We start from the raw sequence: 21677 nt of genomic DNA, 5'->3' as shown, positions 1-21677 counted from the left end.
ACAATCCAAAACATTTGCAAATAAAAATAACAAAACAACCTGGCATGGTGTGGAGGTACGTCATCTCAGGTGAGTGGATGCAGATGGTGCGAGGAGATTTTCATCCTAACTACTTTCTAAATGACATTAACACCCGTTACACTACCCGGGGTCTTTCCCTGCCAATCCATTGGCCACTTACACTATGGGTTCTAAAATCCAATTCCCATTGACCAAACTGTGGTGCTTCTCAATTTGGGGTCTCACTCCCCCGATTCATCTCCCGGTGCCTTGCACAATTTCTGGGCTGTGACGTGTAGCTCTCCCAGCAGGTCTACCCACCTGCACACCTCCACCACTGCAGTTGCCACCCGAGCTTACCTAGCTCCTCAACCTAACCTATATACTGGGGAAGGCCCCTCCTGGCTCTGTCACCCCACTCGGTGCCCTCTGGCACTGGGCTACCCGGGTCCGTCCTCCGGATCCTCGGGCCCCATCCACAACTACCGGCTCCCAGAGCCCACCTGCGCCCTCACCTGGCCGACATCCTCACAGTGGTGGAGTGCCCAAACCAACTACACACACTAACAGGCTACACGCCCAGCCATTTCTATGACACTAATGCACCCATCCAAATACCATTCTCTCACCCGCACCACAGATGCCAATATCCAACCACAATTTACCTATACCCTCTACCTAACACTTACACTATCCACCCCGGGTATTCGTGATGGGGGTCCACCCTTCCCCCATTCACACCTTCGCACCATCCACTCCACTCCATAGTTTCCACCATACTCACTCCACGACCATCCATTCCAATACTCCATATACTCCACACTACCATTTATTCCATACACCTGTTCCTCACACCTGCTGTTGCACACCTGTGCACTCCCACCTGGTGCCACCTGCACCCTCCTCCTCTTCCTGGACCATTTGGTCAATACAACACTCATCACTATCACTATCACTCTCACTCATACACCGCTCCATCCACCTGTTCAGTTGCACACCTGTGCAATCACACCTGTTCAATCACACCTTTTTCACCATACACTTCTATACATTTCCAACACTCACACGGCATCATCTAAACTACCTGTTGCCCTGCTAACTTAGTGCTCCCCGTCTTCCCTTTAAACTAAGCACATACCACGTCATTATCATCCACACTAACTACCTGCATCCCCACTACAGGTGTCAGTCACTAACTAAACCTTAGCGTTACCTATTGTCATCTTCTAGGGCCCTACACATTATCCAAACCCTCCCTCGGCGAGCTTACACTGCCATAAACCCCATAAGACTAGTGCTCCTTTGCCCCCCTTGTGAGAGATGACAGAGTTGCCATCCCATCACATGGGGCATCTCTTACTGTAAATTTTGCTCATCCAAATCCAACAAATCAAAAATTTGCCAATCACTCTACCAATCCTCTGTCAATCATCACTCTGCCAATCCTTTACCAATCATCAAATTTTGTTTTTCTAATTTCGGGTCCAGAACACTAACCTCGTCACCACAGTCTATACTCTAGTGCAGCGTTTCTCAACCTTTGATGGCCCATGGCCCCCCTACCGAGTCGCTTAACATTCGTGGCCCCCTGCCCTTCAATAAAAGATGCAGATTTCGTTTTATGAAATTTATTTACTCAGTCTTAAAAGATAATCAAAGTAAACATTTTTCTAAGCAATACAATCAATGAGACACTTGCTGTTGGGCTTGTCTGACGAGGCCTCTTATGTCCGGCTCCGTCTTGGACACAGCAAGGCGAATATCGTTCCCAACGTCAAGACGGTTTCTGGACTTCGTTTTAATGGTCGCAAGGTCAGAAAATCCAGATTCGCAAAGATATGTTGTGGCGAATTGAATGAGCATTACGGATGCCTTCTTGCTGAGTAGTGGATACGCATCCTGAACAGACAACCAGAAGGTGGAGAGGTCTTCTTTGTTACTGAAGACCAGCTTCATTGCTTTTGAAACCTTCAACTCTGCCAGCTCCTCTTCTTCGTCTTCAGTAGGTTCAATTTTGGCGTTGAACGGGTCTTTGTGCCACGGAACATCCAACGGTGCATCGTCGAAATACGATTTGAACTCAGCGGAGAGATTGTCGAGATGTCTAGTGATGCAATCTTTGATGCCGACGGGAAGCTCAATCCTCTGTGTCTGCAGGTGCTCGTCCAAGAAAGGAAACGAGGCAGTGGACCCGGCCTTGATTCGTGCCTGCCAGACTTCCATTCTAGCAGACAGTCCGTCAAGCTTGTCTTGAACGTCACTGACTGTCACATCACGGCCTTGCAAGGACTGGTTCATTTCGTTGAGTTGGCCGAATATATCGGCCAGGTAGGCGAGCATCATGACGAACTCTTCATTGTCGAAGTGGACATGGAGGTTGTTTTCGTTGTCTCGCAGGAAGATTTCCACCTCAACCCGGAGTTCATACAGCCGAGAGAGGCATTTCCCCCTCGATAGCCAACGGACTTTGGTGTGGAACAGAAGTCCAACATGTTCCGCTCCAATTTTGTTAGCCAGTATTTGGAAGAGCCAATGATTTTTGGCCTTCGCACAAATGAAGTTGATCACTTTGACCGCGACGTCCATGACTTCCAGCAAACGAGGCGGAAGAGTCTTTGACGCAAGAGCGTATCGGTGTAGCGAACAGTGGGAGGACGTCACATGGGGCCATTCGTTCTTCACAAGCGTGACGAACCCTCCTCTGACGCCGACCATCGCTGGGGCACCATCAGTACAAATGTGCTTGAAATTCTGCCAACCGAGTCCGTTAGCTTCAAAAAAAGAGTCCACAATAGCTTTGATAACTGCCGCTGTCGTTGTGGTTGGTAGGGTATTGCAGAACAAGAACTCTTCCTTCATCTTTCCCTTTCTCTCGTAGCGAGCGAAGGCGATCAACTGGCTCTCCAGGGCGGTGTCGGTAGACTCGTCTAATTGAAGGCTAGGCTGGAGCGTGCTTTGTTTGATTTCGGAGCAAACCAGACGGCACACATCAGCAGCCATGTCGTCAATCCGTCGTCGGATCGTGTCATTAGAGAGCGAAACTTGCTGGATCTTCTTTTTCGCCTCTGGTCAAATCATCAATTCCACCATTTTCTCTGTACATGGCTTGATAAGGTCCTCAGCAATAGTGTGCGGCTTCTTGCACTTCGCAATTCGGTATGCCACTTCGTAGCTGGATTGAAGAGCAGGTTTTTCTTCTGGCCGGAATCCAAATTTGGGAAGTGTCGCTTCACGGTCATATCGTGATCGTTTCGCAGACAGAGCGTCAATATTATCTTCCTTCCTTCCGGGATGCATCTTGTCGCGATGGTTTGAAAGTTTGGAAGGATGTAGTGACGCATTTGACATCACGACCGAGCAGTGCAGACATTGCGCGCAGTCCATGCCATCTCGACTGACATTCATGAATCCAAACTTGACATAGCTGTCATTCCATTTTCGAGCCTTCGAAATCTGAGAAAAAAATTGCAAATAGGAATTAATTACTTTTGTAACGGTAATACAGTAGAGATGTAAAGGGAAGGAGAAGAAAGGAAGTAGAGATGTAAAGAAGCAGAAAGAGATGGAGAGAAACTCATCTACCCTTTTTTAGAGAAGGTTAAACTCATCTACCCTTTTTACTTTGACACTTTGACACTATGACCGGAGACTCGTCACCTTAATTGTACATTACAAGCTTCTGCATTCTGAATCGCAGTTTTTCGGCGTCTGCTCGTGGCCCCCCGGTCGAAGGCCCATGGCCCCCTTAGGGGGCCACGGGCCCCCGGTTGAGAAACGCTGCTCTAGTGCCTCTCGGTGCGCCAATTCACTTCCACAGCCTGGCTTCGTAAAGCCGAGCAGTGAATGCGGGTTGTTTTGTGCCAGCGGCTGGATACGTCCGGCACTCGGTGCAGGGAAGGATGCTTACCCGGGCCGAGATCCCACGCACCACCTCGGCGCGGAGCCATCCAATTGCCCGATCTCGACCTGCCGGAACGCCTTAACAAAAGGGGGTCGCCATGACGACCCTTCCTATTGGGCTGCCCGTTCCGCCTAGCAGAGCACGGACGCGGCCGTTCCAAGCGCGGCCCAGCGTGGATCACGTACGGCGGTCCTTTCGAACCCGCCGTGGTTCGGATCCCCGCTGGTCCTCGCGGCACGCGAAGCTGCCCGACGCGCACCGAGGGCCCGCTTCGGCTAAATGTCATTCTAACCGCTAACCCGGTTACCATCGATGCCTCACCTGCATGCTTACACGCATACGCTACCCCTTCCTTGCTCATACACCCAGCTACACTCATTCCGCTCACAGACTTGGTCACACACCTGACCACCGAACACCTTTGCACACACTCGTCGCTCGCACACCTCACCAACACAATTCTTCGCGCCCCTTCTCGGTCACCTCCTCTGTGACAATCACAGGTGTGCTCTCACTCGCACACCCAACCACGTGCCTCACGACCAACTCAAGTGTGCATTCCCACACACGCTCTACCATTCCAGGTGTGCATCCTTCCATTCCAGGTGTACATCCTCACTCACCTGTCACAACCAACTCAAGCTCCGTGTCACTCTCACTACTTTCACCACCACTCTTGACAGCGCTCTCACCCTTACTCTCGACAGCGCACTCTTTCCTCATGCACCCATCCGTTACACACCTTTCTCGCACACACTCTTGCGCACACTCTCCCGTTACATCCTCTGTAACACTCACCACAGGCATGCATTCTTCCTCACTCTTGACAGCGCACTCTTTCCCCATGCACCCGTCCGTTACACACCTTTCTCGTGCATCCTCTTGCACACACTCTCCTGTTACTTCCTCCGTAACACTCACCACAGGCGTGCATGCTTCCGTTACATCCCTTGTAACACTCCTCACTACGCGCATCCATGTGCTCCCTCGCACATACGCTACGACCGACTCGCTCTCGACAGCACACTCACTCCTCGGTGCTCACTTTTTCCTCACACACCCCATGGTCGGACATTCTCGCACACCTGTTTTTTCGCACACCAGACCTGTTGCACACTTCACCAACGGCCTCTCACGAACACCCGGATCCAATTCAACCCCCAAGCCGACTGAAGCTCCCCTCACATCATATACATTTCCTCGTATATCGCCATTCACCTCGGTACCTCGTCGTCGCACCTCTTCTGTCACCTGCAAACTCTTTATTTGGTTAGTGAGTACATCATTATGAGTTGAGCACCGACCTTGCACATATTCCATCACCTCCTCCTGTATTTCTCTCTTAGTTTCTGTCCATCTCTTCTTAATTTCACTCGCCTCTTCCTCCACTTCCTCTAATTTTTGCTTCACCTCTTTTATTTCCCGGTGCGTCTCCTCAAGTTCGTCCTCTAAGGCTACCGTGACCATCTCTATGTGCGTCCTTACCTGCCGGTCCTTCGTCTCCATTATCTCTGTCACCTCGTCCAACCTCATTGTCAGTCCCTCACGTACCATCTGACATTCCCTCTGTGTCGCTATTAATTCGTTCTTAATGTCTTTTTGTGTCGATTTTAGTCCCCCGATTATTTCCGTGTTCTTTTCCACTTGGTCTACGAGTTCCTTTTGTCCCACTGTCAGCTGTTCTACTCCCCTCGTCAGACCCTCTATTCCCCCCTGTAACCTAGCCGTATTATTCCTCACCTCTTTCTCTATACGCTTTTCACCTCGCTTTACCTCCTCGCATACCCCCGAGACCTCCTCACTTACACCTCGTCGTATCTCCTCTTTCATCTCCTCCCTCTCTTTTGTAGATGCCGCCCTCATCTGTCCCAATTCCTCCCTCTGAGCATCCAGTTTGGTTTCTACCCCGATTTTCACCTCCTCTATCTGCTCTCCCATTTGTTTAATTTCTCGGGCGGATTGCTCCCCTATCTCCCGCAATTTGTCTTCCATCCTATCTTCTAACCCCCTTAACCCATTTTTCACCCCCTCTAACTGATTCTCCTGGGCAGCCATTCTATTTTCCACCCCCGTTAACCCATTCTTTACCTATTTTATTCCGTTGTCTAACCCCTCAAATTTAGCTTCTAGCCGTTCCCCCATTTCTCCCATTTTGCCCCCCATTTCGCCCCCCAATCGCTCACTATCAGCCCTCGCTTCATCCCTCATTACCCCCATACTGTTTTTCAAACCTCCAATTTGGTCTCCCATTTGGCCCTCCAATCGCTCACCCTGAGCATCCATCCGGTTCCCCATTTTGGCTTCCAATCGCTCCCCCCGAGGATCCATTTTTGCCATCATTTGAATCATAAAGACTCGCATGTACTCTGGCATCTCTGACTCGGCTGCCGCGACCACGTACGCAGCGCAATTTGGTGCTGCTACGGTCACGGGCACGGCTAAATTTGGTGCCGCTACACCCACGTGCGCGAGGATGCCATCTTGTGCGCCTGATACCCCCTCAACCACCTCCTTCATATACATTACCCCGAGATCCTGGGTTACTCCTAACCCCTCCTCACCTGCATCCGATCGCCTTGACCAGCCATGGCGCGATTTCAAAATTCGGGTTTTGCTTTACAACACAAATTTCCAGCAGCTCGTAATTTTGAGCGCATTAAGCGCGCTTCGGGTCCGATCTGACACTCCTGGCACCAATTGTTACGGTACGCGGTTAAGGATGGTATGTTTGCTGAGCGGAGGCTCCGCGACCGAACAGTTGTTCCCCAACTAAACCCGATTCACCCGATTCACCCAGACGTTGGCCGTATCGCGCCGCAGCTACTCAATAGGGAAAAGACAAAGACGACGGATGTGAAGAAAAGGAAGACGAAGGCAAAGAAAGGTTTGGAAATACGATTACTATTTATTACTATTTACAGGCTCAAAATAACCAAGGAGAAGGAAAGATAAGAAAATAATATACAGAAGCTTTTAGAGAGACAGTGAATTACTAGCTTATACAGACTTAGTTACTACCCAGGACAGCACGAACAAAACAAACTCATGTAGGCAAAATGGGGAACTTGCAGGCAGGAATGGCTGGAAAGCATGAGCAGGTGGGATCACAGGGCACAGCAAGCAGGTCCACTCCGGGCGGGAAGCGGGGAGCCGGCAGCTCCTTGTATATCGCTTTACAGCGCACACCATCAGGTCTTCACGCGGCTGGTTGAAACGGGGCTGCACTCCTCTGCTGTATCTCTCGTGTAGCTTGGTTCGTAAAAGCTCCTCGGCTTTCTCTTGGACCCTTCCTTTTGTCGTGTCCCTCTCCACGCAGCTCAGCTCAGCCTTTCTCTCACTTCTCTCCAGCTCATCTGCGATCTTCGCACCCTTCTCGCATACCTTTAGCGCCGGTCTGACATGCCCCCTTCGGATTCGGTACCGCCCTCTCCCCCGTGCTCTGTTTCATGACCTTGTATGGTAATCCCACGGGCTTGTCTCCTTATTTGGGCATCGTGCCGACGGCACGCCCCTCGTGGCAAGCCATGGGCTTGTTTCCTTATTTGGGCATGGGGCTGCACAGCCCCGCCCTTCGTGGCGCGCCCTGGGCTTGCCTCTCCCTGGCGACCCCGCCCCTCCTGTTCAAACAGAGCACGGAGCACATATTCACTATAGCAGCGAATTGAGAGGGCGTGCACCTCATGCTTGTGAACTGCTTTACCCACAGATGGAGAGTTTGGCTGGGAAATGGAATTATTGAAGGGGAGCTATTCTTAATTGATTCGGTGCAATGGAGTGTCATTCTAATGGAAGACAAGGCCTTACTCTGAAACACATAATAAGATATAAGCTATCGAACAGGGGTATTCTATGATTGGCTGACGTGTATGCTTTATGGATTTAACTACCGAGACGCCCTTTTTATCTTTACACAACTCCGGAGGCAGGAGGGGCCATATCCAAACAATGTTCATCACCACAATTTACCACAACAATACACACAATCAAAACAATGCCATCCTCATATCCGCAACAATATATATATATATATATATATATATATATATATATATATTTATATATATATATATATATATATATGTATATATATATATATATATATATATATATATATATATATATATATGTATATATACAGTGGAACCTTGACTTACGAGTTTAATTCGTTCTGTGACCGAGCTCGTAACTCAAATTGCTCGTTTCTCAAATCAAATTTCCCCATTAAAATGCATTGAAATGCTATTAATCCGTTCCAGCCCGCCAAAAACCACACCAATTTTTTTTTAAATATACAGTATATATAAAAATATCTCGCGCTTTATATTTCACCTGTATGCAGCATACAAGTTGGCAGGATGGCCTGGACTGGAGGTACGCACACTTGACTCTAAAGTCTAAACTGTCCAGCCTGGGTTTGAATCCCGACCCAGCTATAACCTGTCATGGGTGAATCACAGGCAGGGTGATTCATCAATGTGTGTACCGCTAAACTGGGCGCCCCGTTTGCATCCCATTAGTTGTTGGATGTTAAGGATCTCACCGTGTTTTCCACAAAGAGAAGGCGAGCTATCGCCGGCACTCTGAACAAGTTGTGGCCTGGCATGCTCTTCTCCTCTGCCGTTATATACGTCCTCCTCGGCACCTCGCTCATGTTTTTCGACGATTGCGTGTTTTATATCCAAGCACAAGTTTTATATAAAACATGACGATTGCGTGTTTTATATCCACAAGTTGTGGCCTGGCATGCTCTTCTCCTCTGCCGTTATATACGTCCTCCTCGACACCTCGCTCATGTTTTTCGACGATTGCGTGTTTTATATCCAAGCACATCATCCTCTTCTTCTTCTCAGTACCGTGTTTTCCACAAAGAGAAGGCAAGCTATCGCCGGCACTCTGAACAAGTTGACGGCAGAGATACTGTACTTGCACGGCAAGATAACCACGTGACCAGAACCCACCTGGTGGCGTAAACTCAAAATAACCAACATGCGAAAACAAAAATGCAGCGCTATACGGCAGAGATATACTGTACTTGCACGGCAAGATAACCACGTGACCAGGTGGCGAAAGCTCGTAACTCAGATCGCGGCTCGCATCTCAAAGCAATAAACCGCCCGAGCGACGGCTCGTATCTCGAAAAACTCGTAAGTTGGGGCACTCGTAAGTCAAGGTTCCATATATATATATATACATATATATATATATATATTTATATATATATATATATATATATATATATATATATATATATATACACACAGTATATATATATATATATATATATATATATATATTGTTACAGACGTGGCTTGGATGTTATTTACCGAGCGGTTTTATGGTATGACCACGTCTGCACAAGTTACCCGATTGTGCCCGAACGTTGACTAGTCGCGCGATGCTGGCTCAATAAGAAAAAGAAGACACCCGGCTGGATTACAATAACACAATACGACACCAATGTTTCAATTCTCAAGACCTCCGGAGGAGATTATATTCGTACGGAAAGGTCAGATTACAGGGGCTAGAGGTATATTACAGGAAGACAGGCACTTAGACACACTCTTAAATTAACCCCGGACAGACGACAGGTAAACGGGACAAGGCTGACTCACACGGGGGTTGATGGCAAGGAAAGGCAGATAGCGATGGCTCAAGGTGCACTCTTGGCTCAAAGCAGGGTACAGTACGGTCCGGTCCGGTCCAAAGATGCGGGGAGGTATCGTCGCGCTGGGGGTGGCGGTGGCTTCTCTCTCCAAGCTGAGGCGCATCTTACGTCACATCCGGCGCGGGGCCGCGTATATCCGGCGGGGAGTGACACGCCCTCGGCTCGTTAGCTCCGCCCCAGATGGAATCGGCACGTTGCTTCTCATTGGGTGCGTGGGGGGGTTACTGGCTCCGCCCCTGACGAGGAGCTGACAGCCAGCCCCTTCGGGGTAACGCCGTGGAGCGCATGGTCATGGCGGGTAACCGAGCCGGTGTGAGGACGCACACTCCCCGCCCCTCTGTTGTTGTAGTCGTAGTTGTAGTTGTAATTGTTGTTGTAGTTGTTGTTATTGTTGTTGTTTGGGGAAGAAGATGGGAGGAGGTATGGGAAAGGTCCTAAACTCACTACTGATGCCATATAATCACATTCTGGTGCAACGAAGAGTCATAATTAATGGAAACGAGGCCTTAACTGACATAGAATAAGAATAACTAGGAAGATGTCCGAAAGTTGTCTACGTGTGGTGCGGTGGACCTGGGCACGACATTTAATGGGGGAATAAGGGGAAGGTCGGCTCTACTGATTGTTATTTACATGCAATGGGACTAGGGAATGGGGGATTGGGGAAAGTTGGGGAGTATTGGAGAAAATAGGGGAATATTTACAAGCGGATATGGAGGCCAAATTCCATATTCGCAACATTGCACCCTTCTCTACCCTCGGGGCGTCCCGACCCGATAAATTTTTACCTACTTTAGTGTGGCACGCAATGTAGTTCCCTCTACTATTAACTCTACCCTGAGTGCGACAGTTTTACAGATATTCACAAATGAGTAAATATGTCCCCCTGCGACGTTGCACCCTTCTCCTCACAGAAACACACCCACAGGATAACCGAATCCGGAAAGAATTCTCAAACTAAACATACAGCCGGTAGGGAGCATTATTTACAAGATTACGCTGATATCTACACTACGATCCAGGACCTGTCTTTGGAGGAACACATGCAGATGTTATGCATAGAGAGAGCGCGCTTGCCAGCATCGATACACCAACCCACGAGTGCTCTGTGGCCGACGGCCTTTAATAACGTGCAGAGCACCCTTCCCGAGCATCAAAAGCACCACCCCACCACCAATCGGTGCAGTCACCATTGTTCATTGGAATAAAAATAAATTCGACAACCCCTAACCCTGCAGGTGTCTCTTGCTCTTCTTGTGGTGCACTTGGTGTTAATTAACAGTGGTTCACCTTTATGGCATAGGTGCCACGTTGACCCATAGGTCCATCCCCGGGTGGTGCTTGGCCGCAAACGAACTGCGGTCCATTGTGGGTGGCCACAAACATTGCGGTCCATATGGTGTATCGATCCCGGCAGCAAACAGCGAAAGTGCAGGCCCACAACTGCGCAGCCAGCACCTCTCTCTCCTCTCTCTCTACCCCAAAGCCAGATCCTCGGAGGTGGGAGACAAAAGAAGAAACAAGTGAGTAAGGTGGTAAGGGCGCAAAAGTGCACGCAATGTAAGGTGATGCACACTGGGGGCACATGGGAACCAGGTGAGACAGGTACGTTCCTATCGTACGCCCCCCCCCCCCCACCAGGTAACCTACATGGCCCCTCCCTTACCCCTTACTGCATCCACAAAACACAACACTACCCATAAACATCTACTTTACAAATCGACAAACATCCCTACTGTCTTCCCCGTTCCTCCCATAAACCAAATTCGTCTTCTCTCCCTCCTAACCAATCAAATTTGCCATTTTCAACTCTCATCAAAATTTGCCATCTCCAACTGCACATCAAAATTTGCCATCACCAATTCATCATCAGTCCCTCCTAAGGAGGGAGAGATGGAATCACCCCAATGTCTCATCCACGTCGTGATGCGTCTCACAAATCCACAGCAATCTCATTTCCTGCACACAGAACAAAGAAAACACAGGTGTGGAGTCATCATCATCACCACAGGTAAGTGGCTGCGTATGGTGCGACAGGTTCTTCAATCCTAACTATTTCCTAAATGACTTTAACAACTTTACACTACCCGGGGTCTTCCTCCGGCCAAACCATTGGCCCTCTTACACTATGGGTTCTAAAAACCAATTCCCATTGGCCAAACTGTGGTGCTCTTCAATTTGGGGTCTCACTCCCCCGATTCATCTCCCGGTGCCCTCGTACAATTTTTGGGCTGTGGCGTGTACCTCTCCCAGTGGGTCTACCCACCTGCACCCCTCCACCACTGCAGTTGCCTCCGAGCTTACCTGCTCCTTACCCTAACCTATCTACCTGGGGAAGGCCCTCTGGCGCTCTCCCCACTCCGTGCCCTCTCTGGCACTGGGCTGCCCGATCCACACCCGGGATCCTCAGGCACCCACTCACAACTACCGGCTCCCAGAGCCCACCTGCGGCCTCACCTGGCCGACATCCTCACAGTGGTGGAGTGCCCAACCAACTACACACACTAACAGGCTACACGCCCAGCCATTTCCACAACACTAATGCACCCATCCACAACACCATTCTGCCACCGCACCACAAATGCCAATATCCAACCACAATTTACCTGCACCCTCTACCTAACACTTACACTACCCGCCCCGGGTATCCGTGATGGGGGTCCACTCTTCCCCCATTCACACCTTCACACCATGCACACCACTCCGTACCACTTACTCCAACTCTCTCCACACACCTGTATTTGCACACCTGTGCTCTCACACCTGGTGCCACCTGCACCCTTCTCTCCCCAAGCGCATTCGCGCTGATCCACACACTCACTACTCATACACTGCTCCACACACCTGTCCAGTTGCACACCTGTGCAATCACACCTGTTCAATTCTCACACACACACGGCATCATCTCAGCTAACTACTCCCTTCTGAAACTTGCGCTTCCCAGTCGTCCCTTTAAACTATTGCGCTCCCTCGTCATTATCATCCATACTAATCTACCTGCGTCCCCACTACAGGTATCAGTCACTAACTAAACTTAACGTCACCTAATGTCATCTTCTCTAGATCCCTACACACAATATCCTAACCCACCCGGGCTAGTTTTCACTGCCATACACCCCATAAGCTATTGCTCATTTGCCCCACACCTGTGAGGGATGGTGGATTTGCCATCCCACCACATCGGGGGTCTCTCACTACCAATTTTGCACATCAAATTTCAACAAATTAAAAATTTGCCAATCACTGCCCATCATCTGCCAATCACTACTGCCAATCATCAAATTTTGTTTTTCTCTAATTTTGGGTCCAAAGCACTAACCTCATCACCCAGTCGACTCACTAATACCTCTCGGTGCGCCAATCCCTGTCCAAAGCCCGGCTTCGTAAAGCCAAGCAATGGATGCTGGTTGTTTTGTGCCAGCGGCTGAATGCGTCCGGCACTCGGTGCAGGGACGGGGGTTTACCCGTGCCGAGATCCCACACATCACCTCGGCGTGGAGCCATCCAATGTCCCGATCTCGACCTGCCGGCATGCCTCAACAAAACGTGGTCGCCATAACGACCCTTCCTATCCAGCCGCCCGCTCCGCCTAGTGGAGCGCAGACGCGGCCGTTCAAAGCGAGGCCCAGCACGCACCGAGGGCCCGATTCGGCTATAAGTCGTTCTAAACTCTACCCCGTCTAACGTCGATGCTTCACCTGGACGCTTACACCCCGCAGCCCGTTCCTTGCTCACACATCCAGCTGTGCCCATGCTCCTCGTACCCTTCCTTACACACCCAGGTACCCTCATTCCACTCACAGCCTTGGTCACACACCTGACCACCGAACACTGTGGCACACATTCGTTGCTCGCACACCTCACCAAAACACCTCTTCGCACCCCCTCCTCGGTCACCTCTTCTGTGACAATCACAGGTGTGCTCTCATTCGCACACCCAACCACGTGCCTCACCACCAACTCCAGCGTGCATTCCCACTCACGCTCTACCATTCCAGGTGTGCATCCTTCCATCCCAGGTGTACATCCTCGCTCACCTGTCACAACTAACTCACGCTCCATGTCACTCTCACTACTTTCACCTCCACTCGTGACAACGCACTCACTCTTACTCTTGACAGCACACTCTTTCCCCATGCACCTGTCCGTCACACACCTTTCTCGCGCACACTCTCCCGTTACACCCTCTGTAACACTCACCACAGGTGGACACTCTTCCTTACTTCTGACAGCGCACTCTTTCCTCATGCACCTGTCCGTCACACACCTTTCTCGCGCACACTCCTGCGCACACTCTCCCGTCACACCCTCTGTAACACTCACCACAGGTGGACACTCTTCCTTACTTCTGACAGCGCACTCTTTCCTCATGCACCTGTCCGTCACACACCTTTCTCGCGCACACTCCTGCGCACACTCTCCCGTCACACCCTCTGTAACACTCACCACACCACGCTTCCATGTGCTCCCTCGCACACGCGCTACGACCGACTCACTCTCGCCAGCACACTCACTCCTTGGCACGCACTTTTTCCTCACACACCCCAGAGTCGGACTTTCTTGCACACCTCCATTTTCGCACACCAGACCTGTCGCACACTTCACCAACGGCCTCTCACGAACACCCGGGTCTATCTCGACCCCCAAGCCTCTTAAATCACCTGGCGCATCGTACGCACGACCATATTGGTCACCACTTACACCGGGTCCTCTTCCTCTTCGCTTCTCCTCCATCACCTGCGAATCCATCATCCGGTTAACGAGCACATCACGATCCAAACACAGACTTTGGACCAATTCTTTTATCTCCTCTTTTATCTCTTTGTTATCCCCTCTCCGTCGCTTCTTAATTTCGCTCACCCCTTCTTCCACTTCTTCTAATTTGTGCCTCACCTCTTTTATTCCCCGGTACGTCTCCTCAAGCTCGTCCTCCAAGGCTACCTTGACCGTTTCCATGTGCGTCCTCACCTGCCGGTCCTTCGTCTCCATTACCTCTATCACCTCGTCCAACCTCGTTGTCAGTCCCTCACGTACCATCTGACATTCCCTCTTCGTCGCTACTAAGTCGTTTTTTATGTCGTTTTGTGTCGCTTTTAAACCTCCTAATACCGCAGTGTTCCTTTGAACCTGCTCCGTTAGTCCTTTTTGTCCCTCCGTCAGCTGTTCCACCTCCTGCGTCAGGACCTCTATGCCCCCTTGTAACTTTACAGTCCCCTTTCTCACCTCCTTTTCCATGTGCTCCTCACAGTTCCTCACCTCCTCGCGCACTCCTCCGACCTCCTCACTCACTCCTCTTCTGATCTCCTCTCCCATCACTTGCATCTCCTGCCCAGATGCCACCCTCATCTGCTCCATTTCCTCCCTGTGAGCATCCAGTTTGGTTTCTACCCCCATTCTGACCCCCTCTATCTGCTGCTCCATTTGTTTAACTTCCCTTTCCGCTTGGTCCCTCATGTCCCTCAATTTGCCTTCCATACTGTTTTCTAACCCCTCTAACCCATTTTTCACTCCCTCTATCTGATTCTCCTGGGCAGCCATTCTATTTTCTACCCCCTCTAACCCCTTTTGCATCCCTTCCATTTGATTCTCTTGAGCGGCCATTCTGTTTTCTACCCCCGTTAACCCATTTTTCACTTCTTTTATCCCGTTGTCTAACCCCTCAAAATTATTGTCTAACTTCTCACTGGTACCCCTCGCTTCGTCCCTCATTACCCCCAATTGCTCACTCCGAGCCCTCGCTTCGTCCCTCATTACCCCCATTTGGTTTTCCAATCGCTCACTATTCTTTTCCATAAGGGCCGTCATTTGTATAAAAAAAAGTTCCAATCTTCCCAGCGGCGCTACTTCGGTCGCGGGCACGGTGACCAGCGAGGCGCCTTTTTGCGCGCCTGAAGCATCGTGCGCGAGAGCGCCATTTTGTGCACCTGCTACCCCCGCTGTTTCGCTCTCCTCATGTCCCTCATGTCCCTCAATTTGGTCCTGGACCGACCCTGCCTCACTCTCCCCTACCGGACCCCAGCCGTGTTGATCCGCCATAGCGCGACTTGCAAAATTCGAGTTTCGTAAAACAAATACAAATTTCGCCGTTATAATTTCGCGCGGGAAACGCGCTCCGAATCGATTCTACTTGTTACCAATTTGGGCCTAATAAATTTAGTCCCGGGTTCGAATCCCACTCCTGACACCAATTGTTACAGACGTGGCTTGGATGTTATTTACCGAGCGGTTTTATGGTATGACCACGTCTGCACAAGTTACCCGATTGTGCCCGAACGTTGACTAGTCGCGCGATGCTGGCTCAATAAGAAAAAGAAGACACCCGGCTGGATTACAATAACACAATACGACACCAATGTTTCAATTCTCAAGACCTCCGGAGGAGATTATATTCGTACGGAAAGGTCAGATTACAGGGGCTAGAGGTATATTACAGGAAGACAGGCACTTAGACACACTCTTACATTAACCCCGGACAGACGACAGGTAAACGGGACAAGGCTGACTCACACGGGGGTTGATGGCAAGGAAAGGCAGATAGCGATGGCTCAAGGTGCACTCTTGGCTCAAAGCAGGGTACAGTACGGTCCGGTCCGGTCCAAAGATGCGGGGAGGTATCGTCGCGCTGGGGGTGGCGGTGGCTTCTCTCTCCAAGCTGAGGCGCATCTTACGTCACATCCGGCGCGGGGCCGCGTATATCCGGCGGGGAGTGACACGCCCTCGGCTCGTTAGCTCCGCCCCAGATGGAATCGGCACGTTGCTTCTCATTGGGTGCGTGGGGGGGTTACTGGCTCCGCCCCTGACGAGGAGCTGACAGCCAGCCCCTTCGGGGTAACGCCGTGGAGCGCATGGTCATGGCGGGTAACCGAGCCGGTGTGAGGACGCACACTCCCCGCCCCTCTGTTGTTGTAGTCGTAGTTGTAGTTGTAATTGTTGTTGTAGTTGTTGTTATTGTTGTTGTTTGGGGAAGAAGATGGGAGGAGGTATGGGAAAGGTCCTAAACTCACTACTGATGCCATATAATCACATTCTGGTGCAACGAAGAGTCATAATTAATGGAAACGAGGCCTTAACTGACATAGAATAAGAATAACTAGGAAGATGTCCGAAAGTTGTCTACGTGTGGTGCGGTGGACCTGGGCACGACATTTAATGGGGGAATAAGGGGAAGGTCGGCTCTACTGATTGTTATTTACATGCAATGGGACTAGGGAATGGGGGATTGGGGAAAGTTGGGGAGTATTGGAGAAAATAGGGGAATATTTACAAGCGGATATGGAGGCCAAATTCCATATTCGCAACAATATATATATATATATATATATATATATATATATATATATATATTTATTTATTTATATATATTGTTACGGACCCCAACATCGGCCTCTCTCCCCTTTTCCGAGGGGGGATTAGTCCCATCATTTATGACTGACCGACGTGGTCCCGGGGGTATGACGCCACGCCCGGTCAGCGCTGGGTAGGGTATTAGGCCCAACCGTCCTATGACCTAAATACCAGCGCTTCCCGGTACGCGAGGAAATACTCCCCCGCTCACGGCCGCAGTGTAATGGATGGATAACGCCGAGCGAAGCGAACTGCGGCGTGAGCCGGTTACCAAGGACTAGACCCGATTTATGTGCGTCGGCCGAATCGCGCCACGTACCCTCAATCTGGAAATCACTAAAGCGACCGAATGTGAAGAAGAGAAGAAGAAGAAGTAGGAAGAACAAATATGATTTATTGCGAACTATTAACAAGACCAAAAATAACCAAGGAGAATGGAAAAGATAAGAAAATAACTGAACAGAAAGGAGCAAGGAGACAGTGCAATATTAGCTTATTTTAAACAGTCTTACCTAGAAACCCCAAGACAACATGAAAGACGGACAAACGAGCAGACACACACGATGGGGAACTTGCAGATGGATTGGCTGGAGGGAGAGGGAGGTCCAGCTCGGACCGAAGCACGGTCGGGTCGGGAGTGGGCAGCCGCCGTTCCTTCGCGCCCATGTCGGCACCGCCGTCGAAGCCCGAGCTGCGGTCGTGCAAACTGCTACGGTTCGAACTGCGGCGGTGGCAAAGCTGTGTGGTGGAGTCAACCGCTGCGTGGTGGAGTCAAAAGCTGTGTGGACCCAAAGCTCAGCTCTCGTATCTCATCTGCTCCCTGTCTTACCTCCTCTCCTCTCTCTCTTGTCTCTCTCCTGGGGGGCGTCCCGTGACGGGTTATATATGCCACACCCTCAAACCTTCGCGAACCTCCTCGACGGTTCTCTCCACGCCCTCTCAAAGCCAAACCCCTCATCCTTGGTTGGTCGGCAAGGGCTGGCTCACTCCTCCCCTCTATGACGAGGTGGAGACATGCCTTTCCTCTCTGAGCTCACCTCGTGGCTAATGGAGTCTTGGGGCGATTCGAGCGAGCCCCCAGCCAAAGGGCAGCAGTGGCGAACGCCGCCGTACCGGCGCTTTTTAGGAGGCCATGGGGGTGTCGGAGGGATCCTATTTCATTTCATTCGATGCAACGCAATGAACTAGTGGACCACAGAGCCTTATACTAACATGTATTACGGACATATCTAGTGAGGGAACTTAAGATTTGCTACGTGTATGCGATGGATTAACTACGGGCGACCTTTGATCTTTATACTATTGGAGGGTGATATTTACAAGATTTACAGCATACAAAAAGGGGAAAATTTACATCAGATTACCCACCCAATTTCCACATTCCCAACACTATATATATATATGTGTGTGTGTGTGTGTGTGTGTGTGTGTGTGTGTGTGTGTGTGTGTGTGTGTGTGTGTGTGTGTGTGTGTGTGTGTGTGTGTGTGTGTGTGTGTTAAAATTGGCGTATTATTTATTTATCATGGAAAAAGGAACATATTTCATTTATCACTCATTTTGGGAACTCAAATGGTTAGTGTCATGTTCAAATTTGATGTGATGGTCGACAACATCTGGTGATATCACGGCCGACACATTTTTGCATGGATTCAGTACCTCAAAATTTGGCCCTGCACAACTGTGTACATTACTCATAATGATGCTGAAAATCAGGTTTAAGAATTAATACGCTTTAAATATGAACAAATTGCATTTTGTTCATCGTACAAGACTTTATTCAAGATGATATAAAAGATTTGAAAAATAAAGAATTTTTTTTTTATTCAACCCAGATGGGACTTGAACTCACAATCCCCAGCTTGGAAGTCTGATGCCTCATCCATTAGAACAATAAAGGGGCGCCAATTTGATTCATACAGCTTAATGAAGAAGTAAATCTATTTTATTTGCCAGATGTAGGGCACCCCTTCATATGAACCTTTCTGGAGCATTACTTGGTTCCTCCTAAGAACACAATGGTTGTCCAGTATGCATATTAATTTTTTTTGAATGACCCTTCTTTTCTATAGTTTGCCACATGAGACATACCAAAAAAGGGGCCTTTTCTATGCCCCTGACATTTTCCCCAAGAATGCCCCTTCTTGTAACATGTTAGAATGATGAGGTGCTGCAATAGCCGCTGGATAAAATGGTGGTAAAACCTGGATTTTTTTAAATTTACACCTTTAAACCTTCAAATTAAATTGAATTATATAATATTTTGTCTGTCTGTGAAACGTCTGTCCAGGGGAGTGGCTACACCCGGTCTGGGAGGGGCTTCAAAAACAAATATCCACCATTTTGTTCACATGCACAGCTTTGAGGCCTCTTTTGTTAGGCCCGCGGTGTCTTGCTGTCTCTCACAGTTTTATTTCAACTCTAATTTGATATCTCATTTCATTTTTCACAGTCGCTATCATGGTTTTAGACTCGGTTGAAAAATAAACGGGAATAAAATTTGATGAAAGTTACCATTTATAGAACGAAATGTATTTTCAAAGGCCGATAACATAAATAACATTGAGACTCTCTCATGGCTTTATCTCGACTCGAATTCACCATCTGATTTCATTTTTATCGACGGTTTTAGACTGGGTGTGGGGGGTAGGGAAGACTGGGGGAGGGGGGAGGGAAGACTGGGGGATGGGGGAGGGAAGATTGGGGGATGGGGGAGGGAAGATTGGGGGAGGGGGGAGGGAAGACTGGGGGAGGAGGGGAGGGAACACTGGGGGAGGGGGAAGGGAAGTCTTGGGGAGGGTGAGAGGAGACTGGTGGAGGGGGAGAGGAGACTGGTGGAGGGGGAGAGGAGACTGGTGGAGGGGGAGAGGAGACTGGTGGAGGGGGAGAGGAGACTGGTGGAGGGGGAGAGGAGACTGGTGGAGGGGGAGAGGAGACTGGTCGAGGGGGAGAGGAGACTGGTCGAGGGGGAGAGGAGACTGGTCGAGGGGGAGAGGAGACTGGTCGAGGGGGAGAGGAGACTGGGTGAGGGGGAGAGGAGACTGGTCGAGGGGGAGAGGAGACTGGGTGAGGGGGAGAGGAGACTGGGTGAGGGGGAGAGGAGACTGGGTGAGGGGGAGAGGAGACTGGGTGAGGGGGAGAGGAGACTGGGTGAGGGGGAGAGGAGACTGGGTGAGGGGGAGAGGTGACTGGTCGAGGGGGAGAGGAGACTGGTCGAGGGGGAGAGGAGACTGGTCGAGGGGGAGAGGAGACTGGTCGAGGGGGAGAGGAGACTGGTCGAGGGGGAGAGGAGACTGGGTGAGGGGGAGAGGAGACTGGGTGAGGGGGAGAGGAGACTGGGTGAGGGGGAGAGGAGACTGGGTGAGGGGGAGAGGAGACTGGGTGAGGGGGAGAGGAGACTGGGTGAGGGGGAGAGGAGACTGGGTGAGGGGGAGAGGAGACTGGGTGAGGGGGAGAGGAGACTGGGTGAGGGGGAGAGGAGACTGGGTGAGGGGGAGAGGAGACTGGGTGAGGGGAAGAGGAGACTGGGTGAGGGGGAGAGGAGACTGGGTGAGGGGGAGAGGAGACTGGGTGAGGGGGAGAGGAGACTGGGTGAGGGGGAGAGGAGACTGGGTGAGGGGGAGAGGAGACTGGGTGAGGGGGAGAGGAGACTGGGTGAGGGGGAGAGGAGACTGGGTGAGGGGGAGAGGAGACTGGGTGAGGGGGAGAGGAGACTGGGTGAGGGGGAGAGGAGACTGGGTGAGGGAGGGAGGAGACTGGGTGAGGGAGAGAGAGGAGACTGGGTGAGGGAGAGAGGAGACTGGGTGAGGGAGAGAGGAGACTGGGTGAGGGAGAGAGGAGACTGGGTGAGGGAGAGAGGAGACTGGGTGAGGGAGAGAGGAGACTGGGTGAGGGAGAGAGGAGACTGGGTGAGGGAGAGAGGAGACTGGGTGAGGGAGAGAGGAGACTGGGTGAGGGAGAGAGGAGACTGGGTGAGGGAGAGAGGAGACTGGGTGAGGGAGAGAGGAGACTGGGTGAGGGAGAGAGGAGACTGGGTGAGGGAGAGAGGAGACTGGGTGAGGGAGAGAGGAGACTGGGTGATGGAGAGAGGAGACTGGGTGAGGGAGAGAGGAGACTGGGTGAGGGAGAGAGGAGACTGGGTGAGGGAGAGAGGAGACTGCGTGAGGGAGAGAGGAGACTGGTTGAGGGGGAGAGGAGACTGGGTGAGGGGAGGGGAGACTGGAGGAGGGGGGAGGGGAGAGGAGACTGGGGGAGGGGGAGGGGGAGAGGTGACTGGGGGAGGGGGAGAGGCGACTGGGGGAGGAGTAGAGGCGACTGGGGGAGGAGTAGAGGCGACTGGGGGAGGAGTAGAGGAGACTGGGGAGGGGAGTGGAGATTGGGGAGGGGAGAGGAGACTGGGGAGGGGAGGGGAGAGGAGACTGGGTGAGGGAGAGAGGAGACTGGGTGAGGGAGAGAGGAGACTGGGTGAGGGAGAGAGGAGACTGGGTGAGGGAGAGAGGAGACTGGGTGAGGGAGAGAGGAGACTGGGTGAGGGAGAGAGGAGACTGGTTGAGGGGGAGAGGAGACTGGGGAGGGGAGAGGAGACTGGAGGAGGGGGGAGCGGAGAGGAGACTGGGGGAGGGGGAGGGGGAGAGGTGACTGGGGGAGGGGGAGAGGCGACTGGGGGAGGAGTAGAGGCGACTGGGGGAGGAGTAGAGGCGACTGGGGGAGGAGTAGAGGCGACTGGGGGAGGAGTAGAGGCGACTGGGGGAGGAGTAGAGGAGACTGGG

The 21677-nt window shown here is 51.1% G+C and overlaps 1 protein-coding gene across 1 annotated transcript; it reads right to left on the bottom strand.

Moving 5' to 3' along the window:
* Positions 1-1683: 1683 nt before the first annotated feature.
* LOC137429412 (protein FAM200C-like) lies at positions 1684-3000 on the bottom strand. The gene has a single exon (XM_078785934.1). The coding sequence runs from the start codon at positions 2998-3000 to the stop codon at positions 1684-1686; it is 1317 nt and encodes a 438-aa protein (XP_078642060.1).
* Positions 3001-21677: the final 18677 nt, after the last annotated feature.

The sequence above is a fragment of the Myxine glutinosa genome, chromosome 1 (assembly GCF_964187855.1).
Source record: "Myxine glutinosa chromosome 1, kmMyxGlut1.1, whole genome shotgun sequence".
NCBI classification, from domain to species: domain Eukaryota; kingdom Metazoa; phylum Chordata; class Myxini; order Myxiniformes; family Myxinidae; genus Myxine; species Myxine glutinosa.
This window is presented reverse-complemented; position numbering and strand designations above follow the sequence as displayed.

What these genes read in the sequence shown, in the direction of transcription:
- LOC137429412 (XM_078785934.1), bottom strand. Translation starts at nt 3,000, where the DNA reads ATGGCTGCTGATGTGTGCCGTCTGGTTTGCTCCGAAATCAAACAAAGC.